The sequence below is a fragment of the Bufo gargarizans genome, chromosome 9 (assembly GCF_014858855.1).
Source record: "Bufo gargarizans isolate SCDJY-AF-19 chromosome 9, ASM1485885v1, whole genome shotgun sequence".
Lineage (NCBI taxonomy): Eukaryota > Metazoa > Chordata > Amphibia > Anura > Bufonidae > Bufo > Bufo gargarizans.
The window spans coordinates 17,464,207-17,488,339 of NC_058088.1; the positions used below are offsets into that span (position 1 = coordinate 17,464,207).

The 24,133-nt window shown below is 43.3% G+C and overlaps 1 protein-coding gene across 1 annotated transcript; it reads left to right on the forward strand.

Moving 5' to 3' along the window:
• STK19 (serine/threonine kinase 19) lies at positions 1-23,910 on the forward strand. The gene is given in 9 exon segments (XM_044306515.1): positions 1-72; positions 379-597; positions 17,946-18,091; positions 18,357-18,502; positions 19,693-19,819; positions 19,822-19,927; positions 22,368-22,465; positions 23,338-23,485; positions 23,733-23,910. Coding segments are annotated over 7 exon segments (774 nt in total). The 5' UTR covers positions 1-72; positions 379-597; positions 17,946-17,988; the 3' UTR covers positions 23,779-23,910.
• Positions 23,911-24,133: the final 223 nt, after the last annotated feature.

The following is a 24,133-nucleotide window of genomic DNA, read 5'->3' on the forward strand; positions in this document are numbered from 1 at the left end:
TGATGTCACAAACCTCCATTCTAGCATCTACCTTATGTGTACAGCAGTGAGAAGGAGGTGTGTGGACTGGAGGTAGGTACATGACGTGTATGTGACGTGTACCTGTCAAGTGTAAGAACTACAAGGCCCAGCCAGACTGAGAACGGCCGGGGGGTGAAGTTCAGCTACAGATGTGTATGTACAACAAGTGATACGCCTGTCCTCCTGCAGAGGGCGCCCCACTGATGTCTGTGGCAGCCTGCAGGATCTGACTGTCAGTGTGCCGACCACAGATGACCCACTGTGGGCATGGCAGCCATATTTGCTGCCACCCAGCTTTCCCAGACGCAGACAGAACCCCATGTGGAATTAAAATATAGTCTTTTTTTCCTTGTCTAGGAAGCCGGACGTCTCCCGCCATTACCCCCGCCCCCTCCCCTTTATGGACCGCAAACGCAAGCTGACCTGTGACCCCTTCAAATTAAAGAAACAGAGCGAAGAAAATCTGAAATCTGATGCAAGTGCGTATCCGTCACCGTATCCAGAGGACGCCAACAGCGCATGTCGTACCGGGCGCCAATAAAAATTACAGCTCGCACCACCGTAGACAGGTTACTGGTGAGTCATAGTATTATAGTAGTTGTATTCTTGTACATAGGAACAGTATTATAGTAGTTATATTCTTGTACATAGGAGCAGTATTATAGTAGTTATATTCTTGTACATAGGAGCAGTATTATAGTAGTTATATTCTTGTACATAGGAGCAGTATTATAGTAGTTATATTCTTGTACATAGGAACAGTATTATAGTAGTTATATTCTTGTACATAGGAGGCAGTATTATAGTAGTTATATTCCTGTACATAGGAGCAGTATTATAGTAGTTATATTCTTGTACATAGGAGCAGTATTATAGTAGTTATATTCTTGTACATAGGAACAGTATTATAGTAGTTATATTCTTGTACATAGGAGCAGTATTATAGTAGTTATATTCTTGTACATAGGAGCAGTATTATAGTAGTTATATTCTCGTACATAGGAGGCAGTATTATAGTAGTTATATTCTCGTACATAGGAGGCAGTATTATAGTAGTTATATTCCTGTACATAGGAGCAGTATTATAGTAGTTATATTCTTGTACATAGGAGCAGTATTATAGTAGTATATTCTTGTACATAGGAGCAGTATTATAGTAGTTTATTCTTGTACATAGGAGCAGTATTATAGTAGTTATATTCTTGTACATAGGAGCAGTATTATAGTAGTTTATTCTTGTACATAGGAGCAGTATTATAGTATTTATTCTTGTACATAGGAGCAGTATTATAGTTTATTCTTGTACATAGGAGCAGTATTATAGTAGTTATATTCTTGTACATAGGAGCAGTATTATAGTAGTTTATTCTTGTACATAGGAGCAGTATTATAGTAGTTATATTCTTGTACATAGGAGCAGTATTATAGTAGTTATATTCTTGTACATAGGAGCAGTATTATAGTAGTTATATTCTTGTACATAGGAGCAGTATTATAGTAGTTATATTCTTGTACATAGGAGCAGTATTATAGTAGTTATATTCTGTACATAGGAGCAGTATTATAGTAGTTATATTCTTGTACATAGGAGCAGTATTATAGTAGTATCTGTTTCTTGTACATAGGAAGCAGTATTCGTATAGTAGTTATATTCATTGCTACATAGGAGACAGTATTATAGTAGTTGTATTCTTTGTACATAGGAACAGTTATTATAGTAGTTGTATTCTGTCCATAGGAACAGTATTTATAGTAGTTGTATTCTTGTACATGGAACAGTATTATCGTTAGTTGTATTCTTGTACCTAGGAACAGTAGTATAGTAGGTTTATTCTTGTAACATAGTAACAGTATTATAAGTGTATTCTCTGTACATATGGAGGCCAAGTATTATAGCAGTTATCTTCTTGTACATAGGGAGGCAGTATTCTAGCAGTCTTATCTGTAATAGGAGGCAGTATTATAGTAGCTTATATTCATTGTACTAGAGGCAGTTTATAGTAGTTATATTATTGTACATAGGAGGCGTATTATAGTAGTTTATATTCCTGTACATTTAGGAGCAGTATTATAGTAGTTTATATTCTTGTACATAGGAGCAGTATTGCTAGTAGTTTATATTCTTGTGACAATAGGAGGCAGTATTATAGTAGTCTATATCTTGTACATAGGGAGCAGTATTATAGTAGTTTAATTCCTTGTTACATAGGAGCAGTATTATATGTAGTTATATTCTTGTACTAGAACAGTATTATAGTAATAGTTATATTCTTGTACATAGGAAGGCCAGTAGTGATAGTAGTTATATCTTGTACAGAGGAGCAGTATATAGTAGTTATAGTCTGTACAGAGGAGGGCAGTATTATAGTAAGTTATATTCTGGTACATAGGAGCAGTATTATAAGGAGTTATATTCTTGTACATAGGAGGCAGTATATAGTAGGTATATTCCGGTTACATAAGGAGGCAGTATTATAGTAGTTATATTCCTGTACTAGGAGGCATATTATAGTAGTTATATTCATGTACATAGGAGGCAGTATTATAGTAGTTAGTTCTGTACATAGGAGGCAGTATTAGAGTAGTTATATTCTTGTACATAGGAGGCAGTATTATAGTAGTTATATTCTTGTACAGAGGAGCAGTATTATAGTAGTTATATTCTTGTACATAGAGGCAGTATTATAGTAGTTATATTCTTGTACATAGGAGGCAGTATTATAGTAGTTATATTCTTGTACATAGGAGCAGTATTATAGGAGTTATATTCTGTACATAGGAGGCAGTATTATAGTAGTTATATTCTGTACATAGGAGCAGTAGTATAGGTAGTAGTTATATTCTTGTACATAGGGAGGCAGTATTATAGTAGTTATATTCTTTACATAGGCGCAGTATTATAGTAGTTATATTCTTGTACCATAGGAGGCAGTATTATAGTAGTTATATTCTTGTACATAGGAGGCAGTATTATAGTTAGTTATATTTCTCTTGTACATAGGAGGCAGTATTATAGTAGGTATATTCCTGTACATAGGAGCAGTATTATAGTAGTTATATTCCTGTACATAGGAGGCAGTATTATAGTAGTTATATTCTTGTACATAGGAGCAGTATTAATAGTAGTTATATTCTTGTACATAGGAGCAGTATTATAGTAGTTATATTCTTGTACATAGGAGGCAGTATTATAGTAGTTATCATTCTTGTACATAGGAGCAGTATTATAGTAGTTATATTCTTGTACATAGGAGCAGTATTATAGCTAGTTATATTCTTGTACCTAGGAGGCAGTATTATAGTAGTTATATTCTGTACATAGGAGGCAGTATTATAGTAGTATATCTCCTGTACATAGGATGCAGTATTATAGTAGTATATTCTTGTACATAGGAGGCAGTATTAGTAGATTATATTCTTGTACATAGGAGCAGTATTATAGTAGTTATATTCTTGTACATAGGAGGCAGTATTATAGTAGTTATATTCTTGTACATAGGAGGCAGTATTATAGTAGTTATATTCTTGTACATAGGAGGCAGTATTATAGTAGTTATATTCTTGTACATAGGAGCAGTATTATAGTAGTTATATTGCTTGTACATAGGAGCAGTATTATAGTAGTTATATTCTTGTACATAGGAGCAGTATTATAGTAGTTATATTCTTGTACATAGGGAGCAGTATTATAGTAGTTATATTCTTGTACATAGGAGCAGTATTATGTAGTATATTGTACATAGGAGCAGTATTATAGTAGTTATATTCTTGTACATAGGAGCAGTATTATAGTAGTTATATTCTTGTACATAGGAGGCAGTATTATAGTAGTTATATTCTGTACATAGGAGCAGTATTATAGTAGTTATATTCTTGTACATAGGAGGCAGTATTATAGTAGTTATATTCTTGTACATAGGGGCAGTATTATAGTAGTTATATTCTTGTACATAGGAGCAGTATTATAGTAGTTATATTCTTGTACATAGGAGGCAGTATTATAGTAGTTATATTCTTGTACATAGGAGCAGTATTATAGTAGTTATATTCTTGTACATAGGAGCAGTATTATAGTAGTTATATTCTTGTACATAGGAGCAGTATTATAGTAGTTATATTCCTGTACATAGGAGCAGTATTATCGTAGTTATATTCTTGTACATAGGAGCAGTATTATAGTAGTTATATTCTTGTACATAGGGGCAGTATTATAGTAGCTATATTCTTCTACATAGGAGGCAGTATTATAGTAGTTATATTCTTGTACATAGGAGGCAGTATTATAGTAGTTATATTCCTGTACATAGGAGGCTGTATTATAGTAGTTATATTCCTGTACATAGGAGGCAGTATTATAGTAGTTATATTCTTGTACATAGGAGCAGTATTATAGTAGTTATATTCTTGTACATAGGAACAGTATTATAGTAGTTATATTCTTGTACATAGGAGCAGTATTATAGTAGTTATATTCTTGTACATAGGAACAGTATTATAGTAGTTATATTCTTGTATATAGGAGGCAGTATTATAGTAGTTATATTCTTGTACATAGGAGGCAGTATTATAGTAGTTATATTCTTGTACATAGGAGGCAGTATTATAGTAGTTATATTCTTGTATATAGGAGGCAGTATTATAGTAGTTATACACTGCCGAGCAAAAGGGTAACAATGTTTAGAACTTTTTACTTTCAGGCCCTATATCTCACCATCGACTACAGCTTTAAACATGAGACTCACTTCATAGACAATCATCTTGGCTATCTCATACATAAATTGGAGTTGCAGCTATTTAGCATATGATTATCGTATTTTTCGGCCCATAAGACGGGAAATAAGGAGGAAAATAAGAAAAAAAAAAATTTCATTACACCTCGGGTCAGACCCCTAATATTAATCAGACCTCAGATCAGAGCCCAATATAAAGAACCTCCCCCCCCCCCCCATTCAGACTTCAGATGAGACCCCATGCCTCATATCAGCCCCCTGCTATATCTCATAACCCCCAGCCATATTTCTTTGCCCCAGCCATGTTTGATCAGCCCCCAGCCTCAGATCACAAAAAAATAAATCACTTACCTCTCCTGCTTTTGGAGCTGCTTACTGCCTGCGCTCTGTCTTCCTCCTCTGTCGGCTGTGCTCTGTGAACTGGCCCTCATGTTGTGCGCAGCCCTGCACAGCGGAGGACTAGGAAGCGGTGAGTACAAAGCCTTCTCCGCTTCCTGGTCCTCCGGTACTAATGAGTGCTTCCATAATGGAAGCGCTCATTAGTATTTGCCCCATAACACGCAGGGGCATTTTTCCCCCACTTTAAGGGGGGAAAAAGTGCGTCTTATGGGGCGAAAAATTCTGCAGATTCTTCTCATGTACCTGCATTGTTACCGTTTTGCTCCTGGTGGTGGAATAATCTTTTTCTTCTTGTAGACTACAAATTACAACCTGTTCTCACATTCCCTAATAGCTTTTTGTGTTATTAGGTTGATTCCCAAGTGAACGGTCACTAGTTCGGATCCAGGAGCAGCCATGAAGAAGATTTCCCAAGAAACGAGAAAGAGCATCATCCAGCTCATCGATAGCGGTATCTCAGCCAAGAAAATTGCCAAAATGCACCATGTGAGCGCCATGACAGTTGGAAGAATACGAAATGAAGTCCGTCCATCCATTCCAAAGCCAAGAGGTGGACGTCCAGGCAAAATATCAGAGTCAACAAGTCGGCTCATCACAAGGTCTATCCGTTCCGGCGCGACAAACACGGCAGTGGAGGTGGCTTATATGCTTCATAATAGTGAGATCACAGACGTCCATGCAAGCACCGTGCGACGCGCGTTACACAAGTCCGGAATGGTGGCCCGAAAAAAGGTGAAGAAGCCTCGACTTCAATATCGTCATAAGAAGCGTCGGCTCAAGTTGCAAAAAAGTGACAGTGGAAGATTGGAAACGGGTGATGTAATATGAACTCAAAAGATTTGAGAATGAATAAGCTTATACGATACGGTACATGAACATTTCAACACCGTCTAGAAGAGGTCATTAAAAAAACGTAGTCCTTCTCAGGAAAAGCAGCTGACGGGGTGAATTTGGGTTTCCTCTCCACCCCTTCAGCAAACAAAAAGTTATTGAACGCGTGTCGGTCCGACACCGCATCTGGATAACTTTCCAATGGTAGCATAGAGGTTCATTGCCGAAGCCAAATAAACGTTGTTAATTCCTGGATCTAATCCTAAGGCCCCTTTCACACGGGCGAGTTTTCCGTGCGGGTGCGATGCGTGCGGTGAACGTATTGCACCCGCACTGAATCCTGACCCATTCATTTCTATGGGGCTGTGCACATGAGCGGTGATTTTCACACATCACTTGTGCGTTGAGTGAAAATCGCAGCATGCTCTATATTGTCCGATTTTCACGCGACGCAGGCCCCATAGAAGTGAACGGGAAGCGTGAAAATCGCAAGCAAGTGCGGATGCGGTGCGATTTACACGCACGGTTGCTAGGTGACGATCGGGATGGAGACCCGATCATTATTATTTTCCCTTATAACATGGTTATAAAGGGAAAATAATAGCATTCTGAATGCAGAATGCATAGTAAAACAGCGCTGGAGGGCTTAAAAAAAAATAAAAAAATATTTTAACTCACCTTAGTCCACTTGATCGCGAAGCCGGCATCTCCTTGTGTCTCCTTTGCTGAACAGGACCTGGGGTGAGTATTAAATATAGGTAAAGGACCTTTGATGACGTCACTCCGGTCATCACATGGTCTTTTAGCATGGTGAATCACCATGGTAAAAGATCATGTGACGTACCATGTGATGACCGGAGTGACGTCATCAAAGGTCCTTTACCAATATTCAATGCTCACCCCAGGTCCTGTTCAGCAAAGGAGACACAAGGAGATGCCGGCTTCGCGATCAAGTGGACTAAGGTGAGTTAAATTATTTTTTATTTTATTTTTTAACCCCTCCAGCGCTGTTTTACTATGCATTCTGCATTCAGAATGCTATTATTTTCCCTTATAACCATGTTATAAGGGAAAATAATACAATCTTCAGAACATCAATCCCAAGCCCGAACTTCTGTGAAGAAGTTCGGGTTTGGGTACCAAACATGCGCGATTTTTCTCACGCGAGTGCAACGCATGACAATGTTTTGCACTCGCGCGGAAATATCGCACATTTTCCCGCAACGCACCCGCCTCTTATCCGGGCAAAAAAACTGACGCCCGTGTGAAAGAGGCCTAATTGTTTCTGTTTTTCAAGAAATAATATTCAATGCAATGTGTAATAGGGAATGGAAGGCGCCCCCCGTGTGTATGTGCCGTCTCTCTTCCTGCTCGCTGTAGACATAGCAGCAGCGAGCACAAAGCTCTAAGGGAGACGGCATGTACCTTCCTCTCATACAGCTGATCAGCCGGGGTACCAGATGTCGGACCCCCACTGATCTGATATTGATAACCATTGATATTAAAAGCCCGGAGAACCTCTTTAAACCAATACTTATACATATCAATTTTACAAGTAATAGAGATCCTCGTCTTCCTCCTTCCTCATTAGATAAACAGCAGCACTGGATGACGTTGTACTATATATCACAGCGCTTTCCAGTTATGTTTCTTTTGCATTTTGTTCATATCACATTGTGGTGTGAAACCGAATCCTACATGTGATGTAACTCATGGGTGTATTTTTCAGTGCCACACATTTAGATACAACACCATTAAACTCTCAAGATCCCCACTGTTGTTTTGTGGGGTTACTAATGTGCCGTTTTGTGTATTCTGCAGCCTTTTGCATTTTGTTTAGTTTTTCTTGATGTTGAGACAAATAGACTTTTTTTTTTTCCATGAATCCATACCCCAGAACACAGGACTTCCCATCTTTCAAGGGGGTGTCTCGTAATTAGGGGATGGGCACAAGGGCTGTCTTTGTGTCTGTGACATCCACCATTTCCTCCCCGTTCAGGAGTATAGATCTCTGCTGTTATCAGAAAATTTCACAGTCAACATATAACACAAACAAACATGAACACGTGAAGGGCCTATAGTAAACTTTTTATTTAATTCAATTAAAAAAAACTTGGCACCAATAAAAAACAAATCTCCCAAGAAATGTTTTTAATTCCTAATGCGCATTATAAAAAAAATATATATAATATTGTACTCTATACACAGTCACATTTTCATTTATTCTTTTCTTGCTGCAGCATCATTTATTCATATTGACACACAGCTCGTAACAACATACTTATACTTGAAGTACAGACTGCACACACAGCTCTGCTAAGTATCTATCAGTCTCCACTTCAAACACAACTACAACTTAGTAACAGTTTATAAGGCCGAAAAAAGACATCTGTCCATCCAGGTCGGCCTGTTATCCTGCAAGTTGATCCAGGGGAAGGCAACTTAAAGCCACACCCATCCCACTGAATGATTTATGACTCTCAGCTACACAGCTTTCCTGGAAACAGATAAACACACCATACCCAGAATTGCTGACAATCTGTATTGCCTATTTCTGCCATTACTTGCAAAAGCCTTTTGGTCTTCCATCAAAATCTTATAACAAGACAGCATACAATTTATAATAACAAAACAATTTTTGTTAAAACTCAATCATTTTATATGCCACATGGTCTTACTCAATTGGTGGTGCGCATATATAAATTATCTTTGAAGTTTTCTTTAACCCCTTAGTGACCACCCATACGCTTTTTTACGGTGGCCACTAAGGGGCGTTAGGCCACTATTTATGGTGGTCCAGTCTAAGCGCTGCACGGGTCCCCCGTGCCACGGGAAATGGTGCCCGCCGCATGTAAAGTGCTGACAGAGGGAGCGGACTCCCTCTATCTCCCACTAGCCCCCAACAAATGCGATTGCAGGTTGCTGATGTGTGTGAAGGCTGGTTGGGGTCTCGTGTAGGCCCCAGACCAGCCTTGAGTAATTTCCAGCAGGCTGCGCCTCTCTGGCAGATTAGCATTGCCATTAAAATGCAAAGCACTATAGGGATAATGCATTGCATTTTAAAATCAATCAGAATGTTGTCGGTTATTAAGTGGTAAAAAAAACACATTTATTCAATAAAAAAATGTTATGATTTTGTTCCATTGAAAATATGCTTTTCAATGAAAAAAAAAAAATAGCAAAAAAAATATAAATCTCCCCCATATGTTTGGTATTGCCGCGTCTCTAACAACCCGGACTACATAAATATCATGTAAATTATCCCCTACATCGGTGAACGCCGTAAAAAGAAAAAAACAGAATTACAAATTTATTCTTAGTTGCCACCAAATTTTTTTTATAACAAGCAATCAAAAAGCTCAATTTACTCCAAAATAATACCAATAAAAAATACAAGTCGTCCCGCAAAAATCAAGCCCTCACACAACTTTATAGAAATAAAAATAAAAAAAGTCATGGGTCTTGGGAAGCGGCAATGCAAAAACATTTTTTTCTTTAAAAAAAAAAATAATAAAAAAAAAAAGAGGGTTTTATTGCAAAAAAGTTGTGAAACGGAAAAAAACGATATGTATTTGGTATCACTGTAATCGCAGTGACCAAGAGAATAAAGATATTATGTTATTTATACCGAAAAATGAACGCCATAACATTTATAACGTAAAAACGCAGGGCAGTATTGCTGTTTTTCCCATCTCCCTCGCAGAAAGAGTTAATAAAAGTTAAATATTAATTAAATATTCTTCAATGTTCCTGTGTCTTGTAAAAAGCTATTGCACATCGTTTATTAAAACACATCCTACATTCTTACTCCTCACCCCCCCCCCCCCAATCATAGTCAATTTGCCATTGCGTAGAATCCAAAATCCCTTATCTAAGGAATATTTGAGCCTTGCAAACTATGGGGGTCATTTACTATGCTGAAATATGCCTAAATTAGGCTACTTTCACACTGGCGTTTTGGCTTTCCGTTTGTGAAATCCGTCATGGGCTCTCACACGCGGTCCAAAACGGATCCGTTTTGCCCTAATGCATTCTGAATAGAAAAGGATCCGCTCAGAATGCATCAGTTTGCCTCCGCTCTGTCTCCATTCCGCTCTGAAGGCGGACACCAAAACGCTGCTTGCAATGTTTTGGTGTCTGCCTGACGAAGCGGAACCAAACGGATCTGTTCTGACACACAATGTAAGTCAATGGGGACGGTTCCGTTTTCTCTGACACAATAGAAAACTGATCCGTCCCCCATTGACTTTTAATGGTGTTCAAGACGGATCCGTCATGGCTACAGAAGGCATAATACAACCGGATCTGTTCATGACGGATGCATGCGCTTGTATTATTGTAACGGACCGCAAAAAACGCAATCTGCGACTTTGCCCTCCTCAGGGCAGGTCTAAAATTGTGGGTGGGGAAGGGCCAGCAGGCCCGTCTCATTCACCATTTTCTACAATTGTCTTAGGCATAGAAAAAGGTCTAAATGTAAGACCGCTCAGAAGCTGTCTTACATTTAGAACTGGCGCTGGATGTACCCAAGTTATAGAGGGGCCTGTGCCTCTTCATAACTTTGCCTGTCCACCGCCAGTTTAGGGCTTTATTAAGACCGGCGTCTTAATATGCCCCTATATGTGTCTTAACAAGTCTTCGCTGTTAAGGCTGGGAGATGGGAATCAGCCCGCACGCAGCCGTCAGCCCCACTTTCATGACTCTTATCTCTCAAATATTCATCCAACTTTCCTGAGACACATAAAAAAGTGAAAAACAGATCTACACAATCAGATTAGATTTTTGTGGACTCACCTGTAAAGTCTCTTTCTCGCAGAGTTCATTGGGGGACGCAGGACCGTAGGTATAGCTGCTGCCACTAGGAGGCGATATTATGCTAGAAAAAGTGTTAGCTCCTCCTGCCAGCTATACCCCTTCTGGCCTGGAAAGAGCTGATCAGTTTGTGCACTAACAGTAGGAGGAGAAGAATCTAAGAATGATACAACAGAACAACAATCAGGAAGTCCGAACCTAGAACTGAGGACCCAACCAGCCAACCAAACACAGCCTCAACGGCAAACAAGGAGAACTCAGGGTGGGAGCTGTGTCCCCCAATGAACTCTGCGAGAAAGAGATTTTAGAGGCGAGTCCACAAAAATCTTGTTTTCTCACTGGTATCATTGGGGACACAGGACCGTGGGACTTTCCAAAGCAGTCCACGGAGATGGAAAAGAAATTACACGCCTATGAAAGTTAGAGCCACGGGAAACTAAGACACCATGGCTCGCAAAACCTTACAACCCAGAGTGGCGTCAGCTGACTTAAATGTATGCAACGGTAGAATTTTGTAAAAGTGTGAAACGAAGACCAGGTAGCTGCCTTGCAAAACTGCAAAGCGGAAGCCTGGTGATAATGAGCCCAAGAAGCACCCACCACCCTGGTCAAGTCAGCAATGACAAGTAGAGGCAGTGCCTTGCCCTGGGACCGATAAGTCTTAGCGATGGCCAAGTGAATCCACCTGGCTATTGTAACCTTGGAAGCCGCCAGAACCTTGTGAGAACCCTCAGGAATGACAAACGGAGTCAGTGCGTTGAATCGACTCTGAAACGGACAAGTAAATACACAGGGCACGAACCACGTCTAACTAGTGGAGAGCCCTTTGCAGAGGATGCGATGGTGAGGGACAGAAAGAGGGGAGGACGATGTCTTTGTTGTGGAAGGCAGAGACCACCTTTAGAAGGAAGGAGGGTACGGGGCGGAGCAATGCCTTATCTTGGTGCAAGATAAGAAAAGGCTCCCTGCAGGAGAGCTTCGCTAATTCCGAGACGCGTCTGATTGAGGTGATCGCCACAAGGAAGGCCACCTTCCAGGAAAGAAGGCGAAGAGAAATAGTGCCAAGTGACTCGAAGGGTGCTGACTGAAGAGTCAAGCACAAGATTCAAATCCGAAGAAGGGAATTGGGGGCAATAAGGAGGAACAGTGTGAGCCACCCCTTGGAGAAAGGTCTTTACCGGAGCCTTTTGCTCTAGAGGTCGCTGGAAAAAGATTGACATCGCTGAAACCTGCTGTTTTAGGAAACCGAGGCCGAGTCCCAAATCCAGACCCATTTGTAAGAAAGAAAGGACCGTGGGAAGGGAAAACCAGAGTGAAGGGAGGCGATGGTCTGCACAGAAAGGAAGAAAAGACTTTCAAGTCCTGTGGTATATATTGGCCGACGCCTGGTTCCTGGCCTTAATCATGGTGTGGATGACTCAGTCGGAGAATCCCTGCCGCTTCAGAATTGCCGTATCAATAGCCACGCCATCAAACGTAGCAATTCTAAACGCTGGTGGAAGACGGGTCCCTGAGAGAGAAGGTCTTCTCTGAGTGGAAGAGGCCACGGAGTGTCTGCTAGTAGAAAGATTAGATCTTTGTACCAGGCGCAATGCGGCCAATCCGGGGCGATGAGAATCGTCTGAATGCCCTCCTTCTTGATTCTGCACAGGATCCGGGGCAGAAGAGAAAGAGGTAGGAAGATGTACAGGAGGGAGAAGCCGTCCCATGGGGCTACCAGTGCGTCCACTGCGCATGCCCGGGCAGATAAAGGTGGGAAGCTTGTGTTTTAGTCTGGACACCATCAGGTCCACATCTGGGCGGCCCAACTGGAGAGAGATTGATTGGAACACCTCTGGGTGCAGAAACCAGTCGCCCAGGTCCTCCAGAAAGTCCGCCGTCCAATTTTCCACCCCCGGAATGTGGACCGCCGATAGAGCTGGCATATGCTTCTCCACCCACTGTAAGATCTTGGCTGACTCTGCCATTACCGCAGGACTGTGGGTTCCCCCTTGATGTAAGATCTTGGCTGACTCTGCCATCACCGCAGGACTGTGGGTTCCCCCTTGATGATTGAGGTACGCCACAGCTGTCCGACTGGACCTGGACCGGCAGCCTGCTCAGGAAAGGAGTCCAGTAAAGCAGGGACAGATAGATGGCACGAAGTTCCAGGATGTTGATGGTAAGTCTGGATTCCAACTGAGACCATTTGCCCTAGACTGCTCGAGGTGGGAAGACTCCACCCCACCTGTGGAGGCTGGCGTTGGTGGTGATAACTGTCCATGAGACCAGGAGAAAGGATTTGCCGGACACCGTGGCTGGGGTGGAGAGCCACCACATGAGGGCCGACCATAATCATGAAGAAAAGATGAGGGGACACTCGCTGGAGAGGGTGGGTATGAAATTGAGCAACTGGAAGTACCTCGAAGGAGGAGACCATCGTCTCCAACACCCGCATGCAAAAACGGAGCGATGGGTGCATCCGGCTGAGGAGACGAACTGACCGCTGAAGGCACAGGCACTGGTCCGAAGAAAGAAGGACTTTGGCCGAGGCAGTGTTGAGGACCATGCCGAGGAAGGTGATCTGCATGCTGGGATGCAGGGATGACTTCTGGAAGTTTGTAAGAGAAAATATAAAAAAGAGGATTATTGGTATCTATATTATGGGTAACGACCCAGAATATAATGCAACAAAAGACGGGGGCCAGGAAGGTGATAAATGTGTTCTCCAAGAGAGGTGAAGAGAAAAGGAAGAATTGTCTGAGGGAAGGCAGCAGAGGTGGTCCGAGTGCAGCAAGAGCCTACACGTCAATAGAAGAGAATAGATGTGGCTGGAGTGGGCTCAGGAGCTCATGTTAACTCCAATATACCACCAAAAATTGGACTCGCAGATTGGCACCACTCCCTAAAAAGAGAAGGTTAAACGCTATACCAATAGTGCAATATATTAGACCACTAGTAGAAAAGTGCAGCCGATGGTAGAAATGATGGCAGCAGAAAGTCCAGCTTCTGATCGGTATTTCTTTATTCATTAAACCCATGGCTCTCAACAGAAACAAGCCCCCTTCCAAATGTGGCTCAGAACCCAACGGGGGAATATTGTGTTTTGCCCACCTAGTCTCACTCTATAGGCATTTGATGCCCCATATCACTATCGCCTGCACTTTTCTACTAGTGGTCTAATATATTGCACTATTGGTATAGCTTTTAACCTTATCTTTTCAGGGAGTGGTGCCAATCTGCGAGTCCAATTTTATATGGTATATTGGAGTTAACATGAGCTCCATAGTTACCTCAATACCTCTCAATATTCTCTTCTGGAAGTTTACCAGCCAGCCAAAATGTGTCAGGGCGTCCAGGGTGATGTGCAGACTGTACTCGTTCTGTCGGAAGGTCGGAGCCTTCATGAGGATGTCACCCAGATAAGGAATAACAGTGATGCCCCTAGAACGAAGAAGGGCAAGGAGGTGAGCGAGTACTTTTGTGAACACGCGCAGTGTTGTTGCCAGACCAAATGGTAGGGCAACGAACTTGTAATGGTGAGCCGCTACTGCGAAGCGAAGATAGCGCTGGTGCGCAGGAGCAATGGGAACGTGCAGGTACGCATCCCGAATGTCCACAGAGGAAAGGAACTCGCCCCGGTCCATTAGGAAACTGCCTTAGCCAGCCAAGCTGAGGCAAAAAGGGATGCAACGCGGAGTCACCCACCACAAAGGTGGACTTAGCGAATGACTATAGGCAACGATCTAGGAGGGTCCACTTTGGGTGGGGACGACCATTTTGTGACCAAGTCCGCCGGAAAGGGTTACAGATGATCGAGGCGTTTAGAAGCAGTAAAGCTACGATCCGGATGATCCCATTCCTAGGCGACGACAACCGAAAAGTCTTCATGCAAGGTGAAGGCCTTAGGCTACTTTCACACTTACGGCAGAGGAATCCGGCAGGCAGTTCCGTCGCCTGCCTGCCGGATCCGGCAAAACGTATGCCAACTGATTGCATTGTAGAGACTGATCAGGATCCTGATCCGTCTTACAAATGCATTGCAACAACTGATCCGTCTGTCATACGGACAAACGGATCCGTTTTGATTTTTTTTCACATTTTTACCGGAAGAACAGATCTGGTATTCCAGTATTTTGAATGCCGGATCTGGCACTAATACATTCCTATGGAAAAAAATTGCGGATCCGGCATTCAGGCAAGTCTTCAGTTTTTTGGGCCGGAGATCAAAATGACTGAACTGAAGACATATCCTGAACGGATTGCTCTCCATTCAGAATGCATGGGGATAAAACTGATCAGTTCTTTTCCGGTATTGAGCCCCTAGGACGGAACTCTGCCGGAAAAGAAAAATGCAAGTGTGAAAGTACCCTTGAAGGGGTTATCCAAGTTATAGGAAAAAAAATTTAAACCTCATAAAATTCATCAGGACATACATATACGTTAGTTAAGCTTGATTTCTTAAGAGAGAAACCTATACTTACACCTTTTCATGGTTCTGTCATTGCTGTGTTTACATGCTGAAGGGGCGTGTAACAACAATGCCTGAGCTCTCCCTCATGAATATTTGTGGGCGTGAACAATCTGACCTTCCCCTCACCCTGCTGTGCACAACCCGGTCATCACATGGTCCATCATATGATCTTTTACCATGGTGGTGGATCATGTGATGGACCATGTGATGACCGGAGTGACATCACCACAGGTCCTGTTACTGCACACAGCTAAGATGAAGACAGAAGGAGATGCTGGCTACGCGATCAAGTGGATTAAGGCGAGTTAAATTATTTTTTATTTATTTATTAACCCCTCCAGCGCTATTGTACTATGCATTCTGTATTCAGAATGCTATTATTTTCCCTTATAACCATGTTATAAGGGAAAATAATAATGATCGGGTCTCCATCCCGATCGTCTCCTAGCAACCGTGCGTTAAAATAGCACCGCATCCGCACTTGCTTGCGATTTTCACGCAACCCCATTCATTTCTATGGGGCCTGCGTTACGTGCGTAAAAATCACCGCTCATGCGAACAGCCCAATAGAAATTAATGGGTCGGGATTCAGTGCGGGTGCAATGCGTTCAATCCGCGCGTAAAACTCGCCCGTGTGAAAGGGCCCTAAGGGTAAGACTGCGTGTACACAAGACTTTACATCATCATCATCATCTCCTAGCTCACACAGGCAGATCTTCCTGTCACATTGCAGATGCAGCTACGGCTCTATCTATAAGATGGACAGCTGTATCTAAGCTGCCGCTGTATCTAAGTAATGGGGACTTGTTGAGGGGGGGGGGCCAGGGCTGTAATAACGATCCCCAGACGCGGGAGGGGAACGTGTAAACTGGCCCATGTAAGGGAAGGAGCCAGACACATACCCTGCTGCTGGAGAAAATCTATCACCTCAGCTCTGGTAAGTATCGCGCATGAGCGATTGCTTACCATCGCCGAGGAGAGGGAGAGAGGGGCGGGCACCAAAGGCTCTGACGTCTCTTTTACAGAGCCGGGCCACTCCCTCAATCAGGGAGAAGCTTGTGAACGAGACTGGCAGGAGGAGCTAACACTTTTTCTAGCTTAGTGTCGCCTCCTAGTGGCAGCAGCAATACCCACGGTCCTGTGTCCCCCAATAATACAAGCGAGAAAATACCACTATCTACGGGTCTATGTCTCTTAAATAAAGAACAGTCCGCACATATCTGCCCATTCTTCCAGGAAACTATCTGTATACATTTCTTCTTTAACCGATCCTCAAATCCATCCATCAGGTCCCATCCAGGGGAGGCTCCGCCGCCATCCATCCCCGCGGGGAGACTAAGATAGCGCAGGCGCCGGCCATCACCATGGTAACAGCACTTCCCGTCCAGAGAGAAAGAGCCCAGTTCTGAGGGTAGTCTGTAGAAGGGAAAGGAGCCCTGGTGGCAGGAGGGATGTGTTCTTAAAAGAGGAGGGAAGACATGAAGGATCTTCAACCAGGGTTATTTGAGGGGTCCTGTTCAAGGCCTCATTTATGGGTTTTCCCTGAAATACAGAATATGAAATGATATAGTACAGCATGGTGGGGTCCAGCCTGACCAAGGGCCACATCGGGGTGGAGCTTGCATGTTCTCCTCGTGTTCACGTGGGTTTCCTTTGCAATTCAGACTGTCAGCCACACAACAGGACACACCCCAAGGAACCAGGACCACCACCAATGTCCCCTCATGGCACTGTGGCCACCACCAATGCCCCCTCATGGCACTGTGACCACCACCAATGCCCCCTCATGGCACTGTGGCCACCACCAATGCCCCCTCATGGCACTGTGGCCACCACCAATGCCCCCTCATGGCACTGTGACCACCACCAATGCCCCCTCATGGCACTGTGACCACCACCAATGCCCCCTCATGGCACTGTGACCACCACCAATGCCCCCTCATGGCACTGTGGCCACCACCAATGCCTCAGTAGTAGTAAAGGGGGTGTTCATTATAAATTTAAACGTACAGGAAAATACTAGCTTCACTTTAACTACAACCCCCAACAGGTGGAAGACTCTAAACCCATATAAACACTGCTTGCCTCCATTGATACCTCCTCTGGCTGTAGTCACAGTTTCATAAATTTTTTCATGTCTGTCTCTTTAAGAAGTGATGACGTTTAATGCAGGCGCCTGACGGTGTGAAGCTCTCGGCCCCAGTGTATGACGTCTCCACTCACAGGTTTTGTTACAATAGAGAGCGAACAACGGGTTACAGTTATTGTCTCCTGTGGCTGCAGAGTGCGCCGTACACTGGGCGCTTTCCGTACGTGGTGTCTAATAGGCGCTGGTCTCCGGTAAGATGGCCGCCGTGTAATTCTGGCCCTGAGATTTAGACGCCGGTGTACATGACGTGTATGTGACGTGTACCTGTCAAGTGCAAGAACTAGTGCCAGACTGAGAACGGCCGGGGGGTGAAGTTCGGCTACAAATGTGTAAGTACAACCAGTGATACGCCTGTCCTCCTGCAGAGGGCGCCGCACTGGTGTCTGTGGCAGCCTGCAGGATCTGACTGTCTGCCCCAGGTGAACACTGGTCAGTGTGCAGACCACAGATGACCCAACAAGGGCAGCCATATTTGCTGCCACCCAGCTTTCCCAGACGCAGATAGAACTCCTTGTGTCAAATTAAAATATAGTATTTTTTCCCTGTGTAGGAAGCCGGACGTCTCCCGCCATTACCCCCGCCCCCTCCTCTTTATGGACCGCAAACGCAAGCTGACCTGTGACCCCTTCAAAGTAAAGAAACCGAGGGAAGAAAATCTGAAATCTGATGCAAGCGCGTATCCGTCACCGTATCCAGGTAACGACGCGACCGCAGGACGCCAACAGCTCCTGTCGTACCGGGCGCCAATAAAAACGACAGCTCGCCCCGCAAAAAACGAGCGCTGACACAACGGCGGAAAATAAAACCGCCACAACTGTCAGAATATGGAGACACATAAATGCTTATTTTTTTTTATATTAGTAACATTTTATTAAGCACAGAATGAAGTCATCCTGTCACAGCGGACGCCGTAAAGAAACCCGCAACCTCACTGCCTGATTGTCTCGTTATCTCCTCTCAGATTTCACAGAGAATCTCCAGGAGGCCGTCTCCTATCTCTGGGCGCTCTTCCCACGTAAACTCTTCAATGACTCTCTGCCCCCTATGTTCTTGAGACATCAGCTCTACAGTCTCAGCCGAGACCGCACCGCCGTAGACAGGTTACTGGTGAGTCGTAGTATTGTACAGTATTATAGTACATAGGGGGTAGTATTATAGTAGTTATATTCTTGTACATAGGAGGCAGTATTATAGTACTTATATTCTTGTACATAGGGGCAGTGTTATAGTAGTTATATTCTTGTATATAGGAGCAGTATTATAGTAGTTATATTCCTGTACATAGTAGCAGTATTATAGTAGTTATATTCTTGTACATAGGAGGCAGTATTATAGTAGTTATATTCTTGTACATAGGAGCAGTATTATAGCAGTTATATTCTTGTACATAGGAGCAGTATTATAGTAGTTATATTCTTGTACATAGGAGCAGTATTATAGTAGTTATACTCTTGTACCCAGGAGGCAGTATTATAGTAGTTATATTCTTGTACATAGGAGGCAGTATTATAGTAGTTATATTCTTGTACATAGGAGGCAGTATTATAGTAATTATATTCTTGTACATAGGAGCAGTATTATAGTAGTTATATTCCTGTACATAGGGGCAGTATTATAGTAGTTATATTCCTGTACATAGGGGCAGTATTATAGTAGTTATATTCCTGTACAGAGGAGGCAGTATTATAGTAGTTATATTCCTGTACAGAGGAGGCAGTATTATAGTAGTTATATTCTTGTACATAGGAGGCAGTATTATAGTAGTTATATTCTTGTACATAGGAGCAGTATTATAGTAGTAATATTATTGTATATAGGAGGCAGTATTATAGTAGTTATATCCTTGTACATAGGAGCAGTATTATAGTAGTTAAATTCTTGTACATAGGAGCAGTATTATAGTAGTTATATTCTTGTACATAGGAGCAGTATTATAGTAGTTATATTCCTGTACAGAGGAGGCAGTATTATAGTAGTTATATTCCTGTACAGAGGAGGCAGTATTATAGTAGTTATATTCTTGTACATAGGAGGCAGTATTATAGTAGTTATATTCTTGTACATAGGAGCAGTATTATAGTAGTTATATTCTTGTACATAGGAGGTATTATTATAGTAGTTATATTCTTGTACATAGGAGCAGTATTATAGTAGTTATATTCTTGTACATAGGAGCAGTATGTACAGTCATATGCTTGCTTATAGGTGGCAGTGTTGTTGAAACTACAACTCCCAGTCTATTTTCTGGACTACAGCTCCCGGAATGCTTAATGATAAATCCTCCTATTCTCTTGTAGAGCACTTTACAGCAGAAGGGGGAGGTGTGTCTTGTTCAGCCCGGCTTTGATCCAGACACTTTCCTTGTGATCAGGAACGAAGATTTTGTGGAGGCCGTCAGTAAAAGCATAGATGGAAGTTCTGGAGCCCCGTCGTCCGCCGTTTCCTGGACTCCAGCCTCTTCACTCCCTCTAAAATAAGCTACAACCGGGAAGAGATGATGGAGAGACACCGGTTTAGCGATGCAGAGATCTCGTAAGGATAGGAGTGTGTGATGGGGTAATGTAGCAATGGAGTCATCACCAGCTGACAACCTCACGGGCGTGTGAAATGATGTCAGTGCTGACAACTCCTCTCACATTGTACTATTTCCTTTTTATGTCATCATTGCATTCTTGGTTTACCTATCAGACCAGTACAATGTGTGATCAGGTGTTCCTGAGATCTGCACTGTATAGTATAGCACAGGGATGCCCAACCTGCGGTCCTTCCATCATCTCTGGACGGCCTACAGCTATCAGGGCATGCTGGGAGTTGTAGTTTTGCAACTGCTGAAGGGCCGCAGGTTGAGCATTGCGGGAGATGCTAAGAAAACTTGCCCCCTCGCGGCCCGCTATTGGCTGCTCCCTCTGTCGCCGGATGTTTTGATCCACGCGACGTGGAGATGCAGCAGAGGCAGCCATGGGGGCATCAGGAGCGACACGGGTGGCGGGAAGCGGAGTAAGTAAAACCTGTATGCGGTGCCCAGGCATTTTGGGGGGTATTATAGGGGTTGGATAACCCCTTTAAAGAGGACCTTTCACCGCTCCTGACATATCCGTTTTAATAGTCTAATGCGTTCTCCATGTAATAAGAATAGATGCTTCAGAATTGTTGTGTCTGTATGTTGTGCCGTTCCTTTATTACTTCTACTAGAAGTTATGGATGAATTGCCAGCAGTAAGGGTACAGAGGGGCGGTAACAAGTTGGGTGTGTGTCCCTGCATAGACTCACTCTATCCAATCAGTGCTGCCATGTTCAGATCGTGCAGGTACACCCCCCTGTCACAAACTATGGATCCGATCGCTCCGGATCCCACAGCTGTGACGTAGTGGTCTGTGACGGAGTCTGCGCACACACAGAGACCTCACGTGACCGGGGTATTACCACTCGGCTAACACCCCCCCACTATACTTCGGTAACTGCCACCACGTGGGTTCCCGGTCCACGAGCCGACTATCCGGGTCATTCACTATCACACAGATCAGTGGATGAACCGGATATCACTTACTGACCAACCGCAGTCAATCACCCCCAGCTACAATTCCTAAATGCAATTTAACTAACTACCTGGTAACGTCTCTTCAGAGGCAAGGTACGTTGTTCAGCAGCTTAGAATATGGAAGACTTGGCTATTTAGATTTTATCATCTTTAATGAGAGGTAAAAAGCAGTGCATACAAGTCTAATGAAAATGACTACAAATCTACAGAATAATAATAACAATATAAATAATCACGACAGTTCAAATGAAAGGGAAAAAGATGAAAGAATACTTAGTTTCTCTGGAGGGTTTCAGATGGTCGTTCATATGTCCTTTTTGAATCCTTGCAAACCCTGTTCAGTATGTATCAGGGGAGACCCTCAAAGTTCTTCTGATACAGGGATATGCCGTCAATGTCCAATTAAGTGTCTGGTGATGTTCCATGGGTCTCTCTCCTCTGTCCTTGTGCATGGATTTTTATGAACTCTGCCATGGGCAGGAGACTTACTCCTGTCAGCCAATGGCAGCAGAGTGACTGTGAAGCCTAGGGATTGGCCCCCAAGTGTGTTATGACCCCATCAAAGTTCAGTTCCTACAATGAGGATTATACTTAAGCCTGTATCTCCCTGATACATCGGCATATTTTTTATACAGAATACATATTTGTGATCCTTATTTATTTACATACAGAATGAGACCACACACGGTAATGCTGGGACCTGTAGTTCTTCTACCACCCATAGGTCAGCTACAGAATCACATCCTCTGGTCATATTTGATACCCAATTAACCACAATACTCTGTAGAGCCTGGATCTGGTGTCAGAAAGGGCATAGGTTGATTCATAAATGAAATATGAAAGTGGACCTGTTTTATGCCCAGAGCTAATTAAGGGCTATTAGCTCTCCTCAAACCAGACCTGGAAATTAATGACGTCACGCTCCAGCCAGGCTTGACAGCGAGCTGATCTTTATCTTATAGGACAGGATGAGCTGGGCCTGGTATAGCCTTTATGACCTTTTATAGCCGGCCTCACAGAGTAGTGGTAATAAAAGTGTCCATCTATATCATAGGTGACCCAGGCTTCAGGAAGATGAGAGTTCACTGTTTTTTTACATATGCCAAAAGCATACAAGATGGCTACCCAGAGGAATTATGTATGTATGCCGGCACACCCCCCAACTGGTTACCGCCCCTCTATACCCTTACTGCAGACTGCTGGAAATTCATTGATAACTTTTAGTAGGAATAATAAAGGAACGGCACAACATATAGCCGTGAGAATAGATGCTCCAGAATTGTTATTACATGGGGAATGCATGAAGCTATTTAAACAGGCATGTCCGGAGAGGGGACAGGTCCTCTTTAAGTTTCACCATTTTCAACACATATGTAATCGGAGGTGATCAGGTTTTTCTCAGCTTCATCATCTGAATATAGCTTTTTCTCTCAGGCAGCTGGTACATGCCGGGCTGCTCACCGTGAGGGATGCCGGGAGCTGGTGGCTGTCCATCCCCGGGGCCGGGAAGTTCAGCAAGCATTTTATAAAAGGTAACGATACATCAGATGCATCGGAGCTGTGAAGCCGTCCTGCCAGTAGACTCCATAGTACCGTGCCCATACTAATGCCAGTCCTGTAGTAGGTCCATAGTAGACCCCACTAGACTATGTAGAAGGGTCTTAAGTCTCACTTATTGTAACGCACAAGTACTTGTTTCTGACTGCAGGGATATATCTGCCATAACACAGCCCCAATGCATTCAGGAACCATTGGCGCTTTAGGTGAGGCAGTGCTAGTATGGGATATACTAGTGCTAGGTCACCTCCATCTCCTGGAGTTCCCATGTAGTTAAAGGCTATGTACACCTTTTGGGGGCATTTTTGTTATTATTGCATTGTACTTATTTTGAGCTAAAAATACATTTTTTAATTAGTCTTTATTAAGAATATGGAATCCTTTTCTTTGTACAGAGCTGATAAGCTCCAGTAGCACCCTTTGGATTTTCTGTCTTTTCCCGGCAGACCAGGAGCTGACGGGCTCCTTATCTCTGCTCTCTGACCTTATGAACACTCATTGTAGCTCAGGTCTTATCTTACTGATAAGATTGTGGCTTATTTAAATAAGTGTTTACATCCTCTCAGTAGTTTAGAGATAAGGGTTATTAGAGGCACAAATTGAAAGTACCAGTCACACAGCTATAAAAACAAGTTTACCCTTTATGACAGAACGGCTCAATATTTTCAATAAAGGACAACTGAAAAAATTATTTTTAGCCAAAAATGAGTAAAATGCAATCGTAAAAAAGAAAAATCCCTCCGAAGGTGTACATAGCCTTTAATGTAGTTTTGTAGTTTCCGTCCGAACTTTCTCCTATTTCCGCCTCTGATGGGTTGTCCTCCTCTCTATCTCTTGTGCCTCACAGGACAGAAAGCTCTTCTTTCACAGATCAGCCGCTCCCGATATAAAGAAGTCCTCCTCACAGATCTGTCCACTCGAAAGCCTCCCTCCGCCGTGCGGTTAGGAATGGAGTATCACATCCATGACATCATCGGAGCCGGACTTGTAGACTGGTGAGTGGTGAGGCATCCGGGTATACTAAGAGGGCAAAATGTGGAGTCGCCCAGAGGAACCAGTCCGATTTTATCTATTCTGTTATCTTGGGATGAAGTGTAATCGTTGTAGAGGTTTTCATCCTCCAGACATAAGTAAAAAAAAAAATCCATTCACTGACAGCAATGGCTAACAATGAGCTGTATATCAAGGTTTGTGTAATATTCCGAGATCACGTCCTGCTCTTACAGTTTTCCTCCCTTTCAGCGTTCCCACGCCCTCCGGGACCCTCCTCCGTCTCTCGGACGCATAGCTCCGACCTCTCGCCATCGCTGTGCCTTGTAATTCACATTCCTGCACTATGAGCCTCATCATACACCGGACATCTCCACCGCGTATTCTGCCAATGAATTTCTGAGGATTGTAATAAATCTCTTTTATTTATTTGTCACATATATGTCTCATGTTTGGCTGCTATGGGGGCCCTGCCGCTGTGATGAGGGGCCCCTGTGGTGCTGGGGATCAACACTGCACCACTCCTCGCACAGGTTTCGAGCCTACAAGCCAATATTCATCCTTCGAAGAAGATCCTTTAGTCACCAGGTTGCACCTCCTGCCACTGACCCAACATCTGCAGTGACGGCTGTGTACCCCTGACCGCCTGACTG